General features: G+C 37.7%; 1 protein-coding gene across 1 annotated transcript; it reads right to left on the reverse strand.

Moving 5' to 3' along the window:
- Positions 1-17: 17 nt before the first annotated feature.
- On the reverse strand, positions 18-18,051 carry LOC107751783 (isthmin-2-like). The gene is made up of 7 exons (XM_016567554.1): positions 17,923-18,051; positions 10,136-10,378; positions 7,279-7,352; positions 7,122-7,234; positions 3,562-3,699; positions 1,762-1,830; positions 18-564 (listed from the first exon to the last, which is right to left on the reverse strand). The coding sequence occupies exons 1-7, from the start codon at positions 18,049-18,051 to the stop codon at positions 47-49; spliced, it is 1,284 nt and encodes a 427-aa protein (XP_016423040.1). The 3' UTR covers positions 18-46.
- Positions 18,052-20,551: the final 2,500 nt, after the last annotated feature.

Consider the following 20,551-nt stretch of genomic DNA (forward strand, 5'->3'; position numbering starts at 1 on the left):
AATTAAGCAAACACTGGTTGATTTGATGTGAAATCCATGATCTGGATCAGTACTCCCTGGCCTCCTCTAGTTCATTCATGTAGACGTCTTCCTGCGGGTTCTCAACACACAGTAGACCATTATTGGGAGGCCGAACCGAATGAAAGCGGCTCCAGTCTCCTTTACACAGGATCCATGGAAGAACGTCCACTTTGTAATGAAGTTCCGGCGAGAACTCCGTACTGATGAGGTTGGGGGCTCCAGCCCCTTTGCCTCGAGTGATGAGCTTCATGTGATCATCGTAGCAGCAGTGCTGTGCAGCCAATGTGGTGCTGTCAAAGGAGAGCATCGAGCGAACGCAGAACTTTGCAGAGGGCTTGTAAATGTCCAGCCTCTCCTTTGGGCCGCTGGCGTCTCGCCAACGATAGGTCTTTTGTAACTTCCTATCAAAAATGTTGACAGCACTGTAGACCACCTCGGATGGGTAGATGCAAGGGCAGTTGGGTAATTCGGTCAGGACCTGGTGTAGGTATTTCTCGAGGAAGTCGTTCTTGCAATTCAGCCACTTCTCACAGCTGTCAACATCTACAGGGTAATCAGATCAATTTATTAACGTTGTCAAAAATATTTTTTATATATAACGTTTTGTTAATATTTAAAAAATAATATATTTCATATTATGCCAGAAGAAATTATTGAGAACCATGGCCTAACACGCAATAGGGGTTGTCTCAGTCTGATGCCAAAACATAAAGATACAAAAAAATATGTGCTGCAGGCAGCGGTCATGCTGAAATATAGCTGTTATGTACATTTATGTTCCATTGTAAAGAGATAAAAAAAACACACTTTATCCTGTTATGTTTTTAAACTACTTTCATTATTATTGCGGTTAAATGAAAAGAGCTATTACATTCAATATTCAATGGCAAAAGTAAGAGACCAACAAAAAACTCCAAAGCAAACACCGGGGGTTTTGGAAAAGGACTCTTTATTTTGTGGTCTCAGTAACACTCTCTGTGGAGTATTTGTGAAAAATTTGAACGTCAGATCTTTTACAGTCTAACAAGACTCCCACATAGTTCCTCCTGCTACAGTCTCAGAGGAGAAGTTTCTACAACGACGCTGATTAAATGGGTTTTGAACTAGACATTAAGTTATATGAAAGCTAAGACAACAAACCTATAAACGTTTCAACTAATAAAAGAACACACTAGAAGCTTGAAAGGAAATTAACTGAAGCCTCCATTAAGAGATTCAGTAGTGCAGTATGTTGCAGATAGCAAAAATACTAGTTATATAATTGGCAATAGTTACACTAACAAAAAAGTATCGAAAATGACCTTGGTACTAACAGTTTTTGAACAGTGTAACCTGGCACTGTAATGGGTTTTTGGACATGTGTTATGCAAATACCTTCTTCTTCTTTTTTTTCTGAAATACTGAAAATGTCCAGGTTTTGGCTTTTTTTGTCTCTTGTTTTCATACTTGCTGAAAAATGACTGAAAGGTCATTTTGACCAATAGTGTGCAGGCATTGTACATAACTGACCAATCGTGGTGGGCGAGAAGGTGGGATCTACAAAGAACAATGCAAATACGGGTACACATACTGTGTGAAGACTTCAGAGTCATTTTTGGCAATTTAGAACCGACTAGAACATGTCTGGAAAAAGAGGACGTATGGTCACCCTAACCACATTTAAAAAGTACTATGGTACCACCAGAATACTGAATTGCTGAATGACCACACCACAGAAATACACAAACAAAACCAACCGACCTGTGCCAAAAAGTTCTGTGCTGTTTGCCACTTCATGAGGAGTAGGTTCTGTCACAGGAATTATGTCATCTGTAGATGTAATAGAGAAGATATTTAAAATCAACATGAAATTTTAAATAAAAACACAATATGATCTTAACAACCCTCCTGAAAATAAAAATCTCTGCCAAAAACAAACCAAAAATCAAGACCAGTTTAGCTAGCAAAAGTAAGCACAATTCACTGAAATTTACTGACTTTCATGCTGGTTATCCACCATGCATAGGCGGAGCGTGTGTAAGGCTGGGCCAGGCTTAGCCTTCCCCTGGCCATGGGTTTTGAAATTAACGGGCTGTTGCGAAGAAAGTGAAAATGAAATGGAAAATGTTGATTGCGGCGTTAAATTTAGATATGTTCATTCGGGATATTTCTTTTTACATGTTTACAGCGTTGCGGATTATAACCAATCAAACACGATTCTGTTGAGCTTATGAACACAATGGCCAATCAGAGGCATTCAGATTAGTCATCGGTGAAACTTTTTGTTCAGTGCACGTGCGCTCACTGACTGAATCCTGCACTCTTGTGAATTCTCTCATCGTAAACAACAAAGTACAGATATACATACAGCATAAGAGATTCATTCATTATACAGTGTCGACAACTTCACTGATCATAACGGGAGTGTTTTAGTGTTTTTAGTGCTTAAACTCGAGCTAGACTTAAGTCATAATGTAATGTTCTTTGATAATGTAAATGTTCTTTGCTCGCTTTCTGTATATAATTGATTCACTGTTAGAATAACTGTGGAAATGAAAGCATTATAATTAGCAAATTAAAATGTTTTTTTTTATTAAACTGTGATCATGTCAAATACAAATTCAGTCGTATTAAAAATATTTTATGACAGGACACCCATATCTGGTACTTGCCTAAAAAGAAGGGTTTATGATGTGCATATAGTTAATAGATTACACAAACATTAGGCTACTTTTAGCCTTACCCTGGAGTTGTTTCACACTCCGCCTATGCCACCATGGCTACACTAGTTAAGCTGGCCTGCCAGCAACAATAACGAGTTTAACCTGGTCCAGATCAAGGGGGCTAAAGTCTGATTTTTCATCCCCTTCTCAAAACTACACCATCTGGCTGAAAAAATGCATCTTTTTTTTCTTTTGCCATTCAAAAATAGCATACAGCATAGTATATTTTACATCGCAAATATTTCATTATAGCAAATAGATGTTTTTTCATTGACCAATTTAATTCAGAAGGCGTTTGAAAGTATTTTAGATGGCTTCTAAAAAATATTTATCCTATTATCCGAGAGTTGTGTTTTTTTTCAGGAGCTGGAAATGTTAAAATTAATTGTTCTATGGTGTTTATGTAGATTTAGCACTGTAGAGCCTCACGTAGCGTATTTGAGTTTGTAAGCGAACTGATTTTGTGTGTAATGCCCGTTTGTGCATGGCAGGTTGTGGACCGCCCTGTATCAGGGGCTTTTAAACTGAAAGCCCTCATTGAGCTGTCATGCTGAAGCCAAGTAAACGCCTGCTGCTCTCAAAGAGTGGTTTCATAGTGTATACAGTACACACACAGAAGGCCAAACTACTCCTTTTCAAACACGAGTCTGGTGTCTCTGGTGTTTGTTCGACTTCTGCATGCCTGACAGAGATGAATGAGAGGCATTAGTGAAGTTTTCCATCACTATCAGCATAAATAGGAGCCGGATGGAATTAAGATCAAGATCAATAGTAAGTAGTGAAGTGCACTGTGGGATTGCAAAGGCCTCAGTTTAAGTGACAGCACTGACAGTCTCACCGGGACAACGCTCTAAATCACATGTCCGTGATTCTGTGGCAGTGCAGGCATAGCCACATGAACGAATCCTCTTTTGATTCCCGTGTCCACAGGTGACACTGCACGGTGACCAGTCGCTCCATTCTTCCTCCTCATATTCTGTAGATGAAAAAAATAATGAGTGTAGGAAATCTGTGACAAAAAAGGATGACCTTTTCTACAGTATAAATTGAAACTAACGAATTCCTCACACAGCATGTGGGAATGGTATGCAATGCAGGTCAAACCACAAATGAGTTGGGATTAATGGTAAAGGTATTTTTTTACTCAACATAACAAGCTCCTGAAAGTAAAATCTTCAACTAAAATACTTTAACTGAGTTACACCTTTAAATTCAATCTGCATGCATCTGAACTCTGTGTAACATCCAACATACTGGGACTGACAAAGAAATAAATCCAAAAACAACCAAGATGGTAAGTGCATCTCTCTGTTGTTTGCATAAGAAAGCTAATGATGCACAACTAAATTAATATTGCGTATTTCTCTGTAAAATATAATCTCTCTAATGAACAAAATGTGGGCCCTCCTGGCAGGCCAGGCTTGCTTTTTTTTGGTAACAAATATGTCAGAGGCAAAGTCGGCCACTTACAGCTGTGAGAACTGAGCCAATACAAACACTTCAGCAGGAAGGCAAGGCCTAATAGCTTAGATGCTTTCCAACAATGCTCTCTTTCCACCACCATGCTAAAGAGATTAAAGTTTCAGAGCACTCCATGGTGGTAGTGATGGAGAGAGAGAAGATTTGGAGAGAAATAAGAGCACTGTTTCCTCGCTAATGTATTTTGGCTGCATTGTTGTTGGTTACCAGGTGTTGTTGCTGATTCAGAGTCCACATTCTGATGATGAAGACACCCACTCATACTGTCACAGCAAAGAAAACACTGATGACATACCCACTTATGCAGGTTCTTGCAAATTGTTTGAATAACTTTCTCAGAATTCAAAATTCTTGAATACTTTAATTTAATTGGTATTTATTGGGTGTTTTCCCATAAAAAAATCTAATATTTTCTACAATTTGCAATTTTAGAAACAGAATTGTGTAAGATGACTTTTTTTTTTCTAGAAAATACATCTCAAAAAAAGTTTAGTTTAATCCCCCCGGTTTAAGGATAAACGGCACTACATTTTGTTAGATTTATGCTTAAAATAAGAAATACCAACTTTATTTATTTTTAGCGGAATTGAGCTTGGTAGCCCTGTACAGTGTAAAATCTGCACAAAACTGCATATTAAACATCATATAATGTTTTGATACTGTGTTGTGTCACACAATGTCACTGGTTTGCAGTGACAAAGTGACCAGACATCCATCATTCATTTCCAATGAGAGCAACACAAGCGATCGAGACCACACACACTGAATAGACTTATATTTGCTATCATAGAACTTTGTTTCAACTAAAATACCACAGGCGCTGTAATAAGTTACTACAGTAAAACTGTGGTAAATAATTTTCATAAGGGCAGTGGAGAGGAAAAAATGACCTAAAGCTATAACATTCTACAGAGCTGTTGCCGAACATGGCCTGCCTGTAATTCTGTGACTCACCATAATTGCAGAAAAGCGCTTCATTACTGTACGCCTCTAGAGGAGACCACATCATTAATAATGTGGCTCATTTGCCCTTCTCTGTTTCCCATTCAGGCTTGTTTGTACACAACACACTCCTACTCTGGGTACACTCATTAGGTCTATTTTAGAGCAGGGGATCCATTGGGGCAACAGAGAGAAGCCGGTTCGGTTTCGTACCCACATCCTCAGAGGCTCTCCTGCTCACACGACCGCAGCGAGCTTGCTGCAATTGCTTCTTTTTTGGCTGGTTGTTGGATTTGACCACACACCACCAATGCACTTTCTCTCTAATGAAGCTGACAGAACATGGTGGAACACAACCTCAATAGAGGATCCCCCTGCAAGTCAATGACAGATGGAAACGAAAAATGCCCTTGTGAAATAAAGCTGGTTAAAGGATAAATGTAAATTCTGGTTTTAAAGCCATTGCAGCATAAGTTAAACTCCAAAGTTTTAGTTTAACAACCCAATGAGAGCTTATATGTGCTTTTCTGTTCAGTTCAAACTTTCTGCTAGCCCTTCTTATACTAATATTAGTATAGTAAGCAGGGCTGACAGATCTAAAATGTTAAAAAGTCTAGTTAAGTATAATCAAGACAGGTATACCACATGTTTTCTACTAAATAAACACAAAGAAGAATGACATTAATAATTTTCATGCATATGCACCAATATAAAAAACAAACACAAACACTCATGAGTTAGGGTTAAACACTACCACTACTAGTCATTATTTCATTCATTAATTGGTGCCTCCTAGAGGCAGAAAAATTACCTAAAACAACTTTGAGTACAATATTATACTTCCCAGCAGTTTGATGTTTGCCAATTTTTAAAATGTCTTACACATAAACGAGTGACTGAATGCTTTAACAATTTCCTCGGGCAGTGAATATAAATTTGGTGTGGAAAAATGGAAATGACAGACAAAACAAAGGCAAAAAACACTTTAATTCCAAAGCCTGAGAACTGCCATGAATTCCAGAGAGAACTCAAAGGGCTAGGCCGTGTGAATCACAGCGAAGCGCCAGTCATGGGACGAAAACACAGCAGACGCTTTCTTCGTCAGCCCAAGCATGCTGGCCTTTCTTTCAATCTACTGTCTAATTGAACACAAATATTAGTTGTTTAGCCAGCAAAGAGGCCCCATGCTGCTCTTAGTAAGCGTCGGGCCCAGGTTTCAAACAGCCACGTTTTCCGAGCGCTGGTGTCAACTTCAAAGAAAGGACACACAAAGCTGATGCTCAAGCCCTCTGTCACTAACGTGAACCAGACGTAGTGTTGAGTTTCCTCTTGCAATCCCTTATTCAATACTTTCACTGTGATCTTTTCTTCACCATATACTTTGAAAAGGTTCAGAGCACTTGATGATAGGTTGAGTTCTGCTTTTTAAACGCATTAAAATGGTATTTCAGCACTACAGTCTTCCCCGTATGTAAACATTTTGAGGTAATGATCTGCCTAACCGACAAAGAAGCAGTCTAGTGGTGAGATAACATGCGTACCACAACTAATATTGTGATGTATTAGGACACACAACACTGGGTCACCTTTTACTGTTTACTGCTGATAGGCGTCTAGAGAAAGTCTCAGGAAGTGGCGACAGAAATGACATGTTTATGTAGCAGTTCTTGATTGCAACCCTTAAAGCATAAATCATAATGTCAAGACCTAAAGAGGAGGCTGGGGCCCGCATTGCTGAGGAAATCAGCTAGGCATACGTGCCCCGGCATTCCAAGAAGCCCCAACACAAGCACTGATACTTCCGATAACAGGGCTGAAGAAAAACAAAAACTAAAAAACTCAGGGTCTCCAATTACACAGTTGGAAAAAAAACATCAAGACAGTTTAATTCAGGTCAATTATTATGACTTTTCTTCACTTTTGCGCAGCAATAGGGATGCGTCCAAACTCTCACTGGCAAAAACTACCCGTGCTTACCGTAATTGTCCATGGAGTCCCAGCTCTTCCATCGTCTGTTCCAGTCTGCACCCACACCACTCAATAGGGAATCTTCTCCCTCATAACTGAGGTCCTCCCCATTCTCCTCCAGCCTGCCTTGCTTTTATGGCCCAGCCACTCTTCCGAGCTCAAGGACCAGTCATTCCTGCTCTCCTTGGCGAGGTCCATCTCAATCTCCATCTGTGGGTTGTCCACAACCTCAATGGTAACCTAGTAGAGAGATACAAGTTGATATCAGAAAGTTGTAGTTCTACAAAACCTTGGTTTTGACTGGTTTTTGGAACATGATAACCAGTTTGTTGTGGGTTCAAGATGGACAACCAGCCCAAACAAGCCTGATCAGGTCCAGCAAGCCAGGTTCAACCATCTAGACAGGCTTGGATCAGCTAATGACCATAAATGGCCAGTTTGGACCAGCTAGAAACCATTTTGACAACCACCTAATCTGACAAGTCTTTCTAAGCAAATTAGATTAATTATATACAATATATATGCTATATATTATAATAGATAGATAGATTGATAGATAGACAGACAGACAGACGAATCCTGGAGAAAAAAAATATTATCAGTTTCCACAAAAACATTAAGCAGCAGAACCGTTTTAAACATTGATAATACGTTTCTTAAGCACCATAAGTTTCTTGAGCACCAAATCAGCATATTAGAATTGTTGAAGAATTCATTATTTACATTTACATTTAGACATTTAGCAGATGCTTTTATCCAAAGCGACTTACAAATGAGGACAATGGAAGCAATCAAAATCAACAAAAGAGCAATGATATACAAGTGCTATAACAAGTCTCAGTTAGCTTAACGCAGTACATGTAGCAAGGTTTTTTAAAAATAATACAATAAATAAAAAAGAAAACAGATAGAATAGAAAAAGAATAGAGCAAGCTAGTGTTAGAGGTCTTTTTTGCTTTTGTTAATTGTATAATAAATGAAAGAAAACAGTTAGAATACATAAAGTTTAGAAAGCAAGTATTAGTTTTTTTTTTTTTTTTTTTTAAGAAATCAAGCAGCAAATTAATAGAGTGCAAGTCTAAAAGGGACAAGTGTTGTTGTTTTTTTAAGAATAGAATTAGAATGGAGACTGCTAGAGTTAGAAAAATTATTTCATTATTTGAAACTGAAAATGCAGCTTTTCCATCAAAGGAATAAATTACATTTTAAAATACATTAAAAATGGAAGAAGTTATTTTAAATTGTAATAATGTTTTTTATTATTATTATTAAATAAATTCAACCTTGGTGACTTCTTTCAAAAACACTAAAAACTAAATCTTAAAACCCCCTAACATGTGAACAGTAAAGTACAGTATATGTTTACCTGAATCACAACATATTGGGTTTAATTGCATAGACATTTAAAAGCTAACACTACCGCCCCCCTTGAGTACTGTGCTTTGTTATAGCCATGCATGTTAAGGATGTTCAAAGGATGTTCAACGTTTTCTCTATTCTCCTATTTGTTTATTTCAAAGGATGTTTTGAGGTGACAGATTTGTTCTTTGCATGCTTGGGCTTGTAGTGCCCGAGTCAGGCAGACCTGAAAACGATAGCAAGTGTTCCAGCAGGCCGAGACAAAGGACTAGTTGTTTATTTCCCCTACAGCGTAACAATCTGATGGCTGCTGCAGCTGTTTATAAAGGCACGGAGCAGTTTAGAGCGGGTGATTACGCTACTGTAACTGCAATGTTTACAACAGTCGGCCTCCACCTCCTCCTTGAACTAATCATGACTGTGTTCTACTTCCAAAGAACACAAGACGTCACTTTTAAAGACAAAAAGATCCAAGGTTTAGATCACTGGAGGTCCATTAACTGGCAAATTTAGGTTTAATGGCAACACAGACGTAAAAGAAATCTCTGCTGCATTTCTTTGTCAAGGTCTTATCACATTTGTTTCCATTAGAAATGGTGAGTCATAGAAAAAGAAGATAACATGAGATATACCAGCTCAAAAACGAAAGAAAGTGTTCAGTACAAACTGACGTCTTAAAATCATAATGTTCACCACATTACCTGCTAAACGCAGTAACTCATACATTTACATTGGCAGCCACCATATTGGAGACACATAAAAACAAAATAGCTTTTTCTAAAAAGTATGGAAGATGGACCCGTCCCACTTGGAAGACTCTCGAATTTTCCTTATTATAAAAGTCCATTTGCTTACCAGGGATCTTCTGTATATTTTTTCCCTGAAGTCTAACTTTGTTTCCTCTCAAGTCCACTTACACACATAAACTTCATAACAGTACTAAAAATATAAAAATCCCTTCTTTACCGGTGTTGTAAAACCATTTAAAGATTGGGATCTGCTCTTGGAGGGAGCATTAAAAGTGCCTGTTAAAATAATACTGTGGCCTTTCACCTTTTGGATTTTCTCGGGATTTCTTTTTGGTACACTGTGCAGAAGTTTGAGCGGCATGGCTGCAATAAGCTACACCAGAATAAAGGTCTTCCTTGGAAAGGAAAAAGTAATTTAAGACGCCTCTCCGGTTTAGAAGCAGCTGAGACATGATCAGCAACAGCGCAGAAACCTGAATTCCCTACTGCAATCACAGCAGCAATAACAGTGAAACAATGAGTGCATAGGTTAATTACATACACCACAAACTGTTGCCAAGTAAAATCAATCCATTACCCAGCTCATTATACAATGATTTATTTCACCCTAAGGAAAGAAATGACAAGGTTTTGGGAACAGCGAGATGTTAAACATATCTGGAATAACAAACTACCCTCATAATATTAACAACTATCTTTAGAAGAACTAATGCCAAGATATACAGATATACAACAAAAGAAACCTAAGACCCCCAAAACGCGAAATCACTGATTCAGTTCATTTACCTCATTTTCTTGTGGTCCAAGAGCCTGTAAACACTGTATTATTTCTTTAAAAGCATTTATATATACAGGAAGAAACTTGATTCTGAAGCAATCAAAATGACAATAAGGTGAGACTGGGCCTGCTCTTACTTGAATGTTTGGGTTCTGGGAGCCCAGGTCTGCGTTGGCAAGGTCAGGGAAGTTCTTCAGGTCTAAAATGAAGGGTTCTTCTTCTTCCTGTGGAGCAGGTTTGGGAAGGTCTCCCTCCGAGCGAATCTGCGACCATCTCCTCTTATGACGGCGAGGCAAAGGTGGCTCGCTCCTCAATTGGTTCTGCCGCTGAATGTCCCGCAGTGCCTGTCTGACATCTTTGGAGTCACCGTGACCTCTGACCTGGGAAGTGCACACATAGTATCCTATGAAAGGAACATCTAGTGATCTAACCAGCTTTATTTAGATGAAAGCATCCTTATATATAAAGCCCCCAGAAAGGACCAAAGATAAATCCTTCTGAGAAATTCCGTCATGCACGTAAAGATGGTTAGAGGATCTGTCTTAGTTTAACACCATATCAAATCTATACAGCCGTGACCTTATGGCCCATATGAAAAAAAAAGATGTCTGGGTTTCAAACAAACCCCTCTGGAGTGAAATGTCTAGCTCATGACAGCGTATCAGGTGGATTTTGGAACAGGATTAGTAGAAATCATGGCAATAATTTAAGACCTTTCTTTTGCTTTAATGATCCAGGAAAAGGCTGTTTCCCAGAACTTTGGAAGACTTTGTCAGTCTCTTTTAAGGTTTCGTATACAAAAAGCGCTCTTCGTGTTCTTTGATTTCCATGCTGCATATCTGTCAATCGATGCTTCATTGGGTTACCATTAGCAACATAACAAAACAGACAGCAGAGAAACATCAACAAGGAAGAGGAATTGCACGCTTACTGCTGCTGCTCATTCTTTCTCACTAAGTCATGGCTCACTCTCTTGACAGCTGTTTGACATTACAGGAAATGCTGCGCTCAACGGATGGAGAGGGACTGTGAATTCCTGGAGGAAGACTCAGGAGTCGGGACAGTGCATGCAGGTAAATGATTATATATATATATATATGTATAAATAATTTTTATTATTATTTAATCATTTTTATGATTTATGAAATATATTGAAATTATCTGTGTTGAACAAAATAAACAGAATTTTAGGGCAGGTCATGAAAAATAGGCTATTATATTATTGGTTAATTGGTTATTATATATATATATTTTTTTTTTTTAAATATATATTTAAAATGGTCATCAACAGAGTATTCGGGCGGGGCAAAAAAGAGGCTACAACATTATTGGTTAATAGTTTCGTATACAAAAAGCGCTCTTCGTGTTCTTTGATTTCCATGCTGCATATCTGTCAATCGATGCTTCATTGGGTTACCATTAGCAACATAACAAAACAGACAGCAGAGAAACATCAACAAGGAAGAGGAATTGCACGCTTACTGCTGCTGCTCATTCTTTCTCACTAAGTCATGGCTCACTCTCTTGACAGCTGTTTGACATTACAGGAAATGCTGCGCTCAACGGATGGAGAGGGACTGTGAATTCCTGGAGGAAGACTCAGGAGTCGGGACAGTGCATGCAGGTAAATGATTACACATTAAGGGATATGTATCTCTTTCATCTGGTTTACTTTAATATGGAGACATACAGTCTGTGGTGGTACAAAGAAAGGCTTCCTGTTGTCCACAAACCATGACAATACTCTAAAGCACTTTGCTGCTTGTTAATAATCATGTCAACAAGTCTTAAGCCTCAAGAATGAGGCAGATGATGGTGACTCTTTTTTTTAAATATCAAGTGCTTTTAAAGTGCTTATTTTATTTATTAAATGTAAAATATCATTATAATCACTATAATGATAATTTTTTTAATTGCACTAAAGGGAGTTGCACTGTAATTTCGTTGTATTTTAATACAAGGACAATAAAGCTGAACTGAACTGAAAATATCACTGATAATTATTTTAATATCAATAATGAATTACTGTTTCTTCAAGCCGTATCAGTTCCTGTAATGTCCTCAGACTAATTGTTATTTACAAAATTGACCTTAAATAATTATATATATATATATATATATATTTTAAATATATATTTAAAATGGTCATCAACAGAGTATTCGGGCGGGTCAAAAAGTAGGCTACAACATTATTGGTTAATATTATTTTTCTCTGGACACACATTTTGCAAAACAACATTGTTTTCTTTTGCTTTAACATACACTGATGAATTGTGCAGAATCAGACCAGGGACATTTAAATGTTGTAAGTAAATAGTATAGGAAACTCTCCAACCCAACATGCAATAAGTGCCAGATGAAACTCTCAGAAACTGAAAATTTTGGGTCATGCTGCGCTTCAAAGAGTTCTTGTGGAGGCCATGTCTATAAGCCACCAGAGACTTCAAAAGAACAGCAACATACACAAGCATAAATCAGAAAGCAAGAGACACATAATTCCTCATCATGACCACATCATTCTGCAAGCATTCTCGATATCTCCTTTACTTTCAAATCGCCATCTCAGATCCAGATCACCTTGGTGCATTTCAGCATGTGGTATTCCTGCTCTTCCTCATCTAGAGACTCAGTTTGATGTTCCCAATGTTCCCTTCTGACGCTCCAGAGGCTTCTGATGCAGCAGAGGAGAGAGGGGGAGTTGGGTCTGTCTGATCAAAGCCTCTCTCTACTGATCATGCGTGGCCTGCCTTGTCTCACTTCACTGCTTGTGTCTCTCCCACACGCAAAACAGATGTCCTCTGCTCCAGACGATAAACTTCACCCTGGCTCTAATGAAGTTCATCATCACATGGGGTGGGGAGAAGGAAAGGAACCTTCTTTAATGATTCGTAAACAATTATTAGCATCCAAACGACAAACGTTTCTATTTGAATTCAGTTTTTTATGATTTTCATTGGAATTTGTTCAACACAGGGACCATTTTTTGATGCAATAATTTAATGTGTTGTGATAAACAACCGTTCTCTCGATGCAAACGCTGTTCCCAACGCACAGCTACAGACAGAAATGGTCATCATGCGTCATAAAACAAAATGTGCGAAAATAGTTTACAGTCATGGCCAAAAGTTTTGGCAGTGACATAAATTTTGTGTTTTGCGTAAAACTTCCTGCAAGAGCGACTTCTTCCAACAATCCATGAGGAATTTGGTGGTGATCCGTGCATTTTCCAGCAAGATGGAGCGCCATGTCAGAAAGCAAGAGTGATAAAGAAGTGGCTCGAAGATCATTACATTGAAATTTTGGATCCGTGGCCAGGCAACTCCCCGGATCTCAATCCCATAGAGAACCTGTGGTCAGTCCTCAAAAGGTGAGTGGACAAGCAGAAGCCCACAAATTGTGATCAACATGAGAACTAATAAGGCAAGAATGGATCACCATCAGTCAGGATTTGGCCCAGAAGCTAATATCCAGCATGCCAAAACGAATAGCAGAGGTTATGAAGAACAAGGGTCAACACTGTAAATATTGACTCATTATTGACTCGAACGGTGATGTCCAATGCGAACAAATGACTACTATGAACTGATTCTTTTACAGAGTCAGTGAATCATTCAGAGCTGTTACTAGTTTATTGACTCGCTAAACCGGGAGTCATTTTACAGAAACGTCTGATTTGAACTGAACTGAGAATGTTAAAGCCTTTCACACAAAGGACGATAACTATACTACTACAGTGTGTCTCGACTTTCATGAGACTTACATCCGTTTATTTACTGACTGGTTGTTCATATGACAACGTCTAATTTAAGGTACATATTAACAACAAAGTTTTGTTGTATAAATGAATGTACTGACCATTTTACTCCCCATCCTGTATTATTGGCGTTTGACTGGCAGTGCCTTCCTTGCCATCAAAAAAAAAAAAGCACTAACACGTGACTCGAAGCTCAAATCATATTGGTATTTTCATCACTGAATGAAGAAAAACAAGTACTTAGATATATATGGTTATCTGCATGTGAATTTTCCATTGTAATCTATTGTTTCTATTTTAAATTTTGTTGGTGCCGATTCTGCTGAATATTCATGCCTGATGTGAACGGCAAGATAAAAAACATCAAGGCCACTTACTAGGATTTGGAGCAGAATGAATGTGTCAGCTAAATGAATCTCTAGGAAGTGCACAGTCGGAGTGCAGTTGAGAACTACTGTCCATTTTTTACAGTCCTGTGAAAACCAATGAGATGCAATGAAGGATTTCGAGTGTTTCCTGACTTTGTGCGCCTTCCAGAGATCTTTCATACTGTTCCCTTCAATCATTCTATAATCAAACCTCTGAGAAATAGTCATGCCAAGATAAGCTCCTCACTCAGCGTTGCCGTTTGTATTAATCTCTTTCTTTACATGGGTGAAACTGCTTACCCACCAGCTGAGATGAAAAGGATGGCTATGATTTCACATGAGTGCTACAGGTTAATACGAGAAAATAAACTTTAAAGAATACTTTCCTGTGCCGCAAAGCAGCTCGCAACAACCAAGTCCCTGGAGCCAGAATTCCTGACTCACCACAAAGGGGGCCAACAGAAACAGGAGAGGCAAGACAGCAAGGCCACTCGTGAGCAGAGTGACATGGTAAGGATGGAATCCTGCCCAGATCCTGGCAGAGACGATCATTGTCCTCATGCCTTTATGTTGTTCTTTCTCTATATTTTTTCTTCCAGCATACCACCATGTTACAATCTGATTCTTTTGGCATGCCTCAACAGCATCAGTGTACCATGTGTTATCTTCTCTCCTCACAAACAGTTATTGTGTTTTATAGGACGTGCCATCTGGACGGGAACGGAGACCTAAGAGAATAAACGAATACGCCCCTGCCAAAATAAATATCACACACACATGGTCTCGGGATGCTTTGAGCTGAATATGCTGGAGCAGAGGTGCCACCACAACAAGGGCATCAGGGCACTGAAGCTGGAGAGGCAACAGAGTCCCAAAGCACATGAAACATTCAGAGTCTGATTTCCCCAACACCCTCATAAAGCATTACCTCTGACCGCTTAGAAAGAAAGCAAATGGGACGCATTAGGGACGGAAAACTGAGCGGCTTGTTCATAATTCAATAAAATGGATGGATTTGATTATTCTCTTCCAAAAAAGGGAAAAGCACGTTTTTCTTTGAGCCAAGGATTAATCACACTGTCAGAAGTCCTTATTCCTTGTCGGTGTGTCATGCATTTAAAACTATGGAAGTTCATTTCTGTTTCAGTGTGAAAAAATAAAAGGGTAATTGTGACTTTATTTTTGGAATTGTGACTTTATATCCCACAACTTTAACATCATACTGTGGCTCACAACTGCAACTTTCCTTATAATTGCAACTTTGTTTCTCAAAATTGACTTTATTTCTTAGAATTTAACCTTTTTTTCCCCAAAATTATAACTTTATTTCTTAAAATTGTGACTTTTCATCTTAAAATTTTGACTTTACATCACAATTGCAACTTCATATTTCACAATTGCACCTTTGTTTCTCAAACTGCAAATGTATTTCTGTTAACTGTGACTTAATCCATCACAATTACAATTTTATTTCTTAGAACTGCAATTTCATATATCATTGCAACTTTACATCGTACAATTGCAACTTTTTCTCATAATTGTGATTTCATATCTCACATTTGTGACTTAATTTCTTGTAATCGCAACTTAATTTCTCACAGTTGACGCTGCATATCTTACATTGTATACTTCATACTTTATCTTATGATTGCATTTTTACTTTTACATAGTTATGACTTTATATCTCACATTCTGACTTAATATTTCTTATTTAAAACTCACTCAAACATTTTTGTGCGCAGCAAGTGAAACTCAAGCTTAGAATGCCTAGATGGATATATCCAACACACATTCATGTCTGGCTTCTCTCAGATGGCTTGTGTCAAAAACTCTTCATTAACGTCATGTAAGCCTCATTAATCCCATCCCACTAGAATTCCTGTTGACACTTGATAACCAACTTGTACCAAATGTACCAGTGGTACTGTACATCTTCATACCAACTATATTAATGTTATAAACTGAAAAAAGGCAGATTGGATATGTATCTTTTCTTTTACAAGCTTCAGATGTTTATAATCAGATCTGCACAACATGTTTTGTAGGGCCAAGATCTAAAAAATAGTATGTACTCAGCAACATGCAGGCACGTTATTAAATCTATTTCTACTCTCAAGTTGGTGTGTGTGTTCTGGTGGTTTTTGTGAAATATTATCTGGTGTTTCTTCATTAAATTCTGAATATAGCTTCTACCAAAGCATTCGCTATATACTTTCAAACAGATTATGGTTTACAGTTTCAGTTTAACCTCAATTAGAGCACTGGACATCTGAGAGCTTTCCGCACCCGAGTCATCCGGCACAATGCTAAGAAACGGCAACATAAGCTTCCAAGCGGGGCTCAAGAATTTGGCGCCATTTGTGGAATTGGTGTCTGCTTGGGCTTGAGGAGAGGAAGAGCCCTGTGATTATTGGGCTTATCAATTATAGCACCAAGGCCGCTGAACTCCTATGAGATTTCTCTGAGCGTGGCGTATCGGATTCCAGCTGGCTGTTTTGATTAGTAAGTGTCAGTATTTTGTGTGAAGCAAAGACGTCCGGTTACAAAGGGGAAACAATGGCCCTCCCATGTCTGCATGAACCCTGGTGACTATTTTAATAAAAACATCTTTCCCAATTGGCTTAAAAGGTGGGGGAGACATGATGTTTTCACACAGCGCACAAAGATGGTCTTGTATCACCTGAGTATCGCCACTTACCTGTCTGCTTTCTGTCAGGTCTTCGCACCCTTGAGCAAGATGTGTTCTTAACCCCATGCTCAGGTTGTGCGTATAGTGAGTCGAGTATCTACTATATAGATCGATTCATGTGCACATGCAAGAGGAGCCTTAGTATTACGTCTAGGATAGTGGACTTGTATTCGAAATTCTTTTCAGAGGGGAAATGACTATTAAAAGGCAGCCTGGGGTAGGTTTGCATTTCCTCTCCGAGTTAACACTCCATAAAGCTGATCCATGAAAAAAAGTCACAGCATAACCCTGGATTCAGTGTGACCTCACTTCTCTGCTGAAGGAGAAATGAATGAATTAAATACCCAAAACAACCCATGAACATTAAACTGTGGTTTATCATTTAACAGATGGGGCAAATTAACCACCACGCCATTCCAGGCATTAAGCACACTTTAACTATGGAAACTGTATTTTCAGTGTGTTTGACCTCTAATAAACTTTATCCTGCTTCTTTCTGAATATGATATGACATGTGAAAAGATTCCTACCTGTCTGACACCTGCTGCGGCTCTATGAAAACTCATTTGAATTCAGTGCGTTCTGCAGCATGGTAAAGCTGACCGGGGCTAGTTGTCACAATGAATATCAAATCACTGCTTTGGCCTACAAATATTGTAATACATAAATGTATCCTTTTACAACATGTGATAATTTTATGACAGATATCTTTGTCTTGAGAAAACGGTTCTCCTTTCAGTTAAAATATATAGATAAAACACACATTTATTTGAATGGATGGTATAGTTATTGGATGTGACATCTTACCCTGTGTGACAATTAGCTCCTATTGGTTAAAAAACCAGATCAGGTGACAACGTTAATTTTCTGCACATCACTGACCAAGGTGGTCATAGAATCGGGAACATTAACTATTCCATGTGCCTGCAGATGTACTTTTAGACCTTTTAGGTCTTACCATTTTATGACATTAGCATTTATGTGGGATTTTCTGACAAATTAATTTAATAGGTAGATATTCATTTAGATATGTATCAACTCTGTTGTTGCTGTAAAATAAAATTATCTAAAAAAAATTAGCAAATTAATAATTAATTATTGAAGAAATCCTACCTCTAGAGATGTTTCACTCTTGCTCTTGATGTGATTTGCTCTTTGTCTTTTTGCAGGGAACCCCTTCACCAACAGAAGACAAAGTGTCAAGAAAACTGCCCACCGTAAAGCTTGGCTTCGAATCAGCATGACTTGAAAAATAATAAAAAGGACAGTTTTTACTATGATTTTGCTATCGTGCACGACTTTTGATGAGCTTCTATGAACGGCACTCAACCTTCTTCAATTCCAAGGTTCTTTTATGTCTCTTTCTTTGCATGTATGCCCATCTCTCATATAAAACCAATCCATCTAAAACGTCAGAAATGCATTAGGCATTAAACATGTAAAGCAAATTCTCAGTGAGCAACAGAACAGCCCTCATGTCCGCGTGTCCCTCAGATCTTCTGACTCTGAGAGGCTCTTGGTCTCCAAACGCATTTCAGCAGTTTCCAAACTTTTAATATTCCTCTCGGATTTCTTCAGGTGATCTTCCAAGTGTAGCGAGTTTGCCTCTATCCAGTGGAAATAAATGAAGAACAGTGTTTGAGTGTGATTCTGCGGTGGATAGCTCCTCAAACACGCGTCTCGCGGAGCTCAGTGCGCACTGAGCAACTGAAGGTCCAAGACGATCAACGCAGCGCTCGTATCCTCACTGCCCGTGAATGCAGATCTATGATGCGCTCCTGACTTGTGCACACAGAAGTCTACACCTCATGCAGGTACTGTGGTGAAATGCCCTCAGTAATTCGCTGGCTGGAGGTGACATTCATCTCCCTCCGCTTGTGTGACGTCTCTGGAGGGGTTCATAAACCCCACTTTGACTGACTGAATGAATGAATGACTGAAGCATGAAAGCTGGAGCTGCGCGGGGTATAACATCCTCATTAGATCCAGTGAAGAGAAATGTTTTGGCTTATTTAAGGCATTATGTTTGGTCCATATTATTTTAAAATGTATGTTACTTATTTTAGATCTGTATACACTACTGTAGAAATACTTTTATTCGGCAAGGATGCATTAAATTGATTTAATTGAGTAATTTATTTGTTATAAAATATTTCTGTTTCAAATAAATGCTAAAAAATAATGTTTCTAGGTTTCCACACAAAAAAATAAAATAAAATAAAATAAAAAAGCAGCACAACTGTTTTCAACATTGATAATAATAAGAATTGTTACTTGAGCACCATATCAGCATATTATAATGATTTCTGAAGGATCATGTGACACTGAAGACTGGAATAATTGCTGCTAAAAATTCTTCTTTGTCACCACGAAAATAAATTACATTTGAAAATATAATAAAATATAAAAACTTTTTAAATATGTAATATTTCACAAAATTACTTTTGTTATATTACGTTTTTATTGTATTTGTGAGCAAATAAATGTAGCCTTGCTGAGAATAAGACTTTCAACAAAGTAAAAAAAAAAAATCTTGCCAAGTACATCAAACATATCAATTTTATAAAAGATTTCAAAAACTGTACTGTATAAAATAAATGTATTTTTATACAGCAGTGAATAATTTTTAAAAAATATATATTATCAAATATTTTCATTATTTTGTGAATTGTATAAATTGAAGCTTTGCCAATGATTAGTTCCAAGAAGCTTAATATGTACAGTATGTTTCCTCTAATGTGGTCTTGTGGTAATTAATATGAAGTCCTCTGAGGTATTAATTCAAAACTATCGCATTTGTAATCTAGCAGCCACTGGATTACCAATATAATTTAATTATGGAGTCGGGACAGTATAGAAATGTGCAAAGTATAAAGTGAAAAAAAGACACAAAAGACCTTAACGATACATTTAGTCATAGTAATTTAATTTCCTTAGGAGTGAAACAACTCTTGAACTGATGAAGCCCACAATGTACTTTGATTCAAAATTAGGTCTTAAAAACAGTATGCACTACAGTCAGCAAAGTCCAAGTCATATTAGAACACATACAGTGAATGTACTGGTAAAGCATATGTTTTATATGAACAAGAAGTCTTTATAGTTGGATTAATCTTTCTTAAATGTCAGTTTTTATATAGTCAAGAAAAAAATATATGATTGTTTCCATCCTTTGCTGTTTTAAAACATCTCTCAGTCCATGTAGTTTCTCCTCTGGTTAAATATAAAGGAACGCAGGTAAAAAAAAAAATGGTTAAAAAGAAATATCCCTGGATTTTGATGTTGTAAAAGACTTGTACTAAATTAAATACATGGGAGAATGTACTACCCCACAGGACCAAAGCAACAGAAGCCACAAAACAGAACAAAGAGTGTACATTTCAGCACCTTTAAAGCATCATAAACCAGCAGATTCAGTGATTACATCCCACATGCTTTGCTGGGAATATTAAAATGATAAAAAAAATACTCATCAATAGTATGTGCACTGAGAGCATGCACATCATGCATGTGCATATAAGAGGATATCTGGAGCTGCCGTTGATGATTAAAGTACATTTCTCCAAACAATAAAAGATATGGAACATGAATAATAAATAAATATGTACATTAAATAACCATATACATAACATAAAGCTCCTTTTATGAATGCTGAAAAGAGTTTTAAAAGACTTTGAAAATCATAAGACAACAAACTTCTATCAACATTGAGGAAAGTTTATAAAACTACAGAATGAAAACT

The sequence above is a fragment of the Sinocyclocheilus rhinocerous genome, unplaced genomic scaffold (assembly GCF_001515625.1).
Source record: "Sinocyclocheilus rhinocerous isolate Xijiao unplaced genomic scaffold, SAMN03320098_v1.1 scaffold993, whole genome shotgun sequence".
Taxonomy (NCBI): Eukaryota; Metazoa; Chordata; class Actinopteri; order Cypriniformes; family Cyprinidae; genus Sinocyclocheilus; species Sinocyclocheilus rhinocerous.

Bases quoted from the DNA above. Each gene is read 5' to 3' on its own strand.
- LOC107751783 (XM_016567554.1), bottom strand. From the start codon at position 18,051: ATGCTGATTCGAAGCCAAGCTTTACGGTGGGCAGTTTTCTTGACACTT. The intron at 7,235-7,278 runs GTCCTTGAGCTC...AAAGCAAGGCAG, and splicing joins AAGGAGAGCAGGAATGACTG to GCTGGAGGAGAATGGGGAGG. The intron at 1,831-3,561 runs GTGAGACTGTCA...TTACATCTACAG, and splicing joins TGATTTAGAGCGTTGTCCCG to ATGACATAATTCCTGTGACA.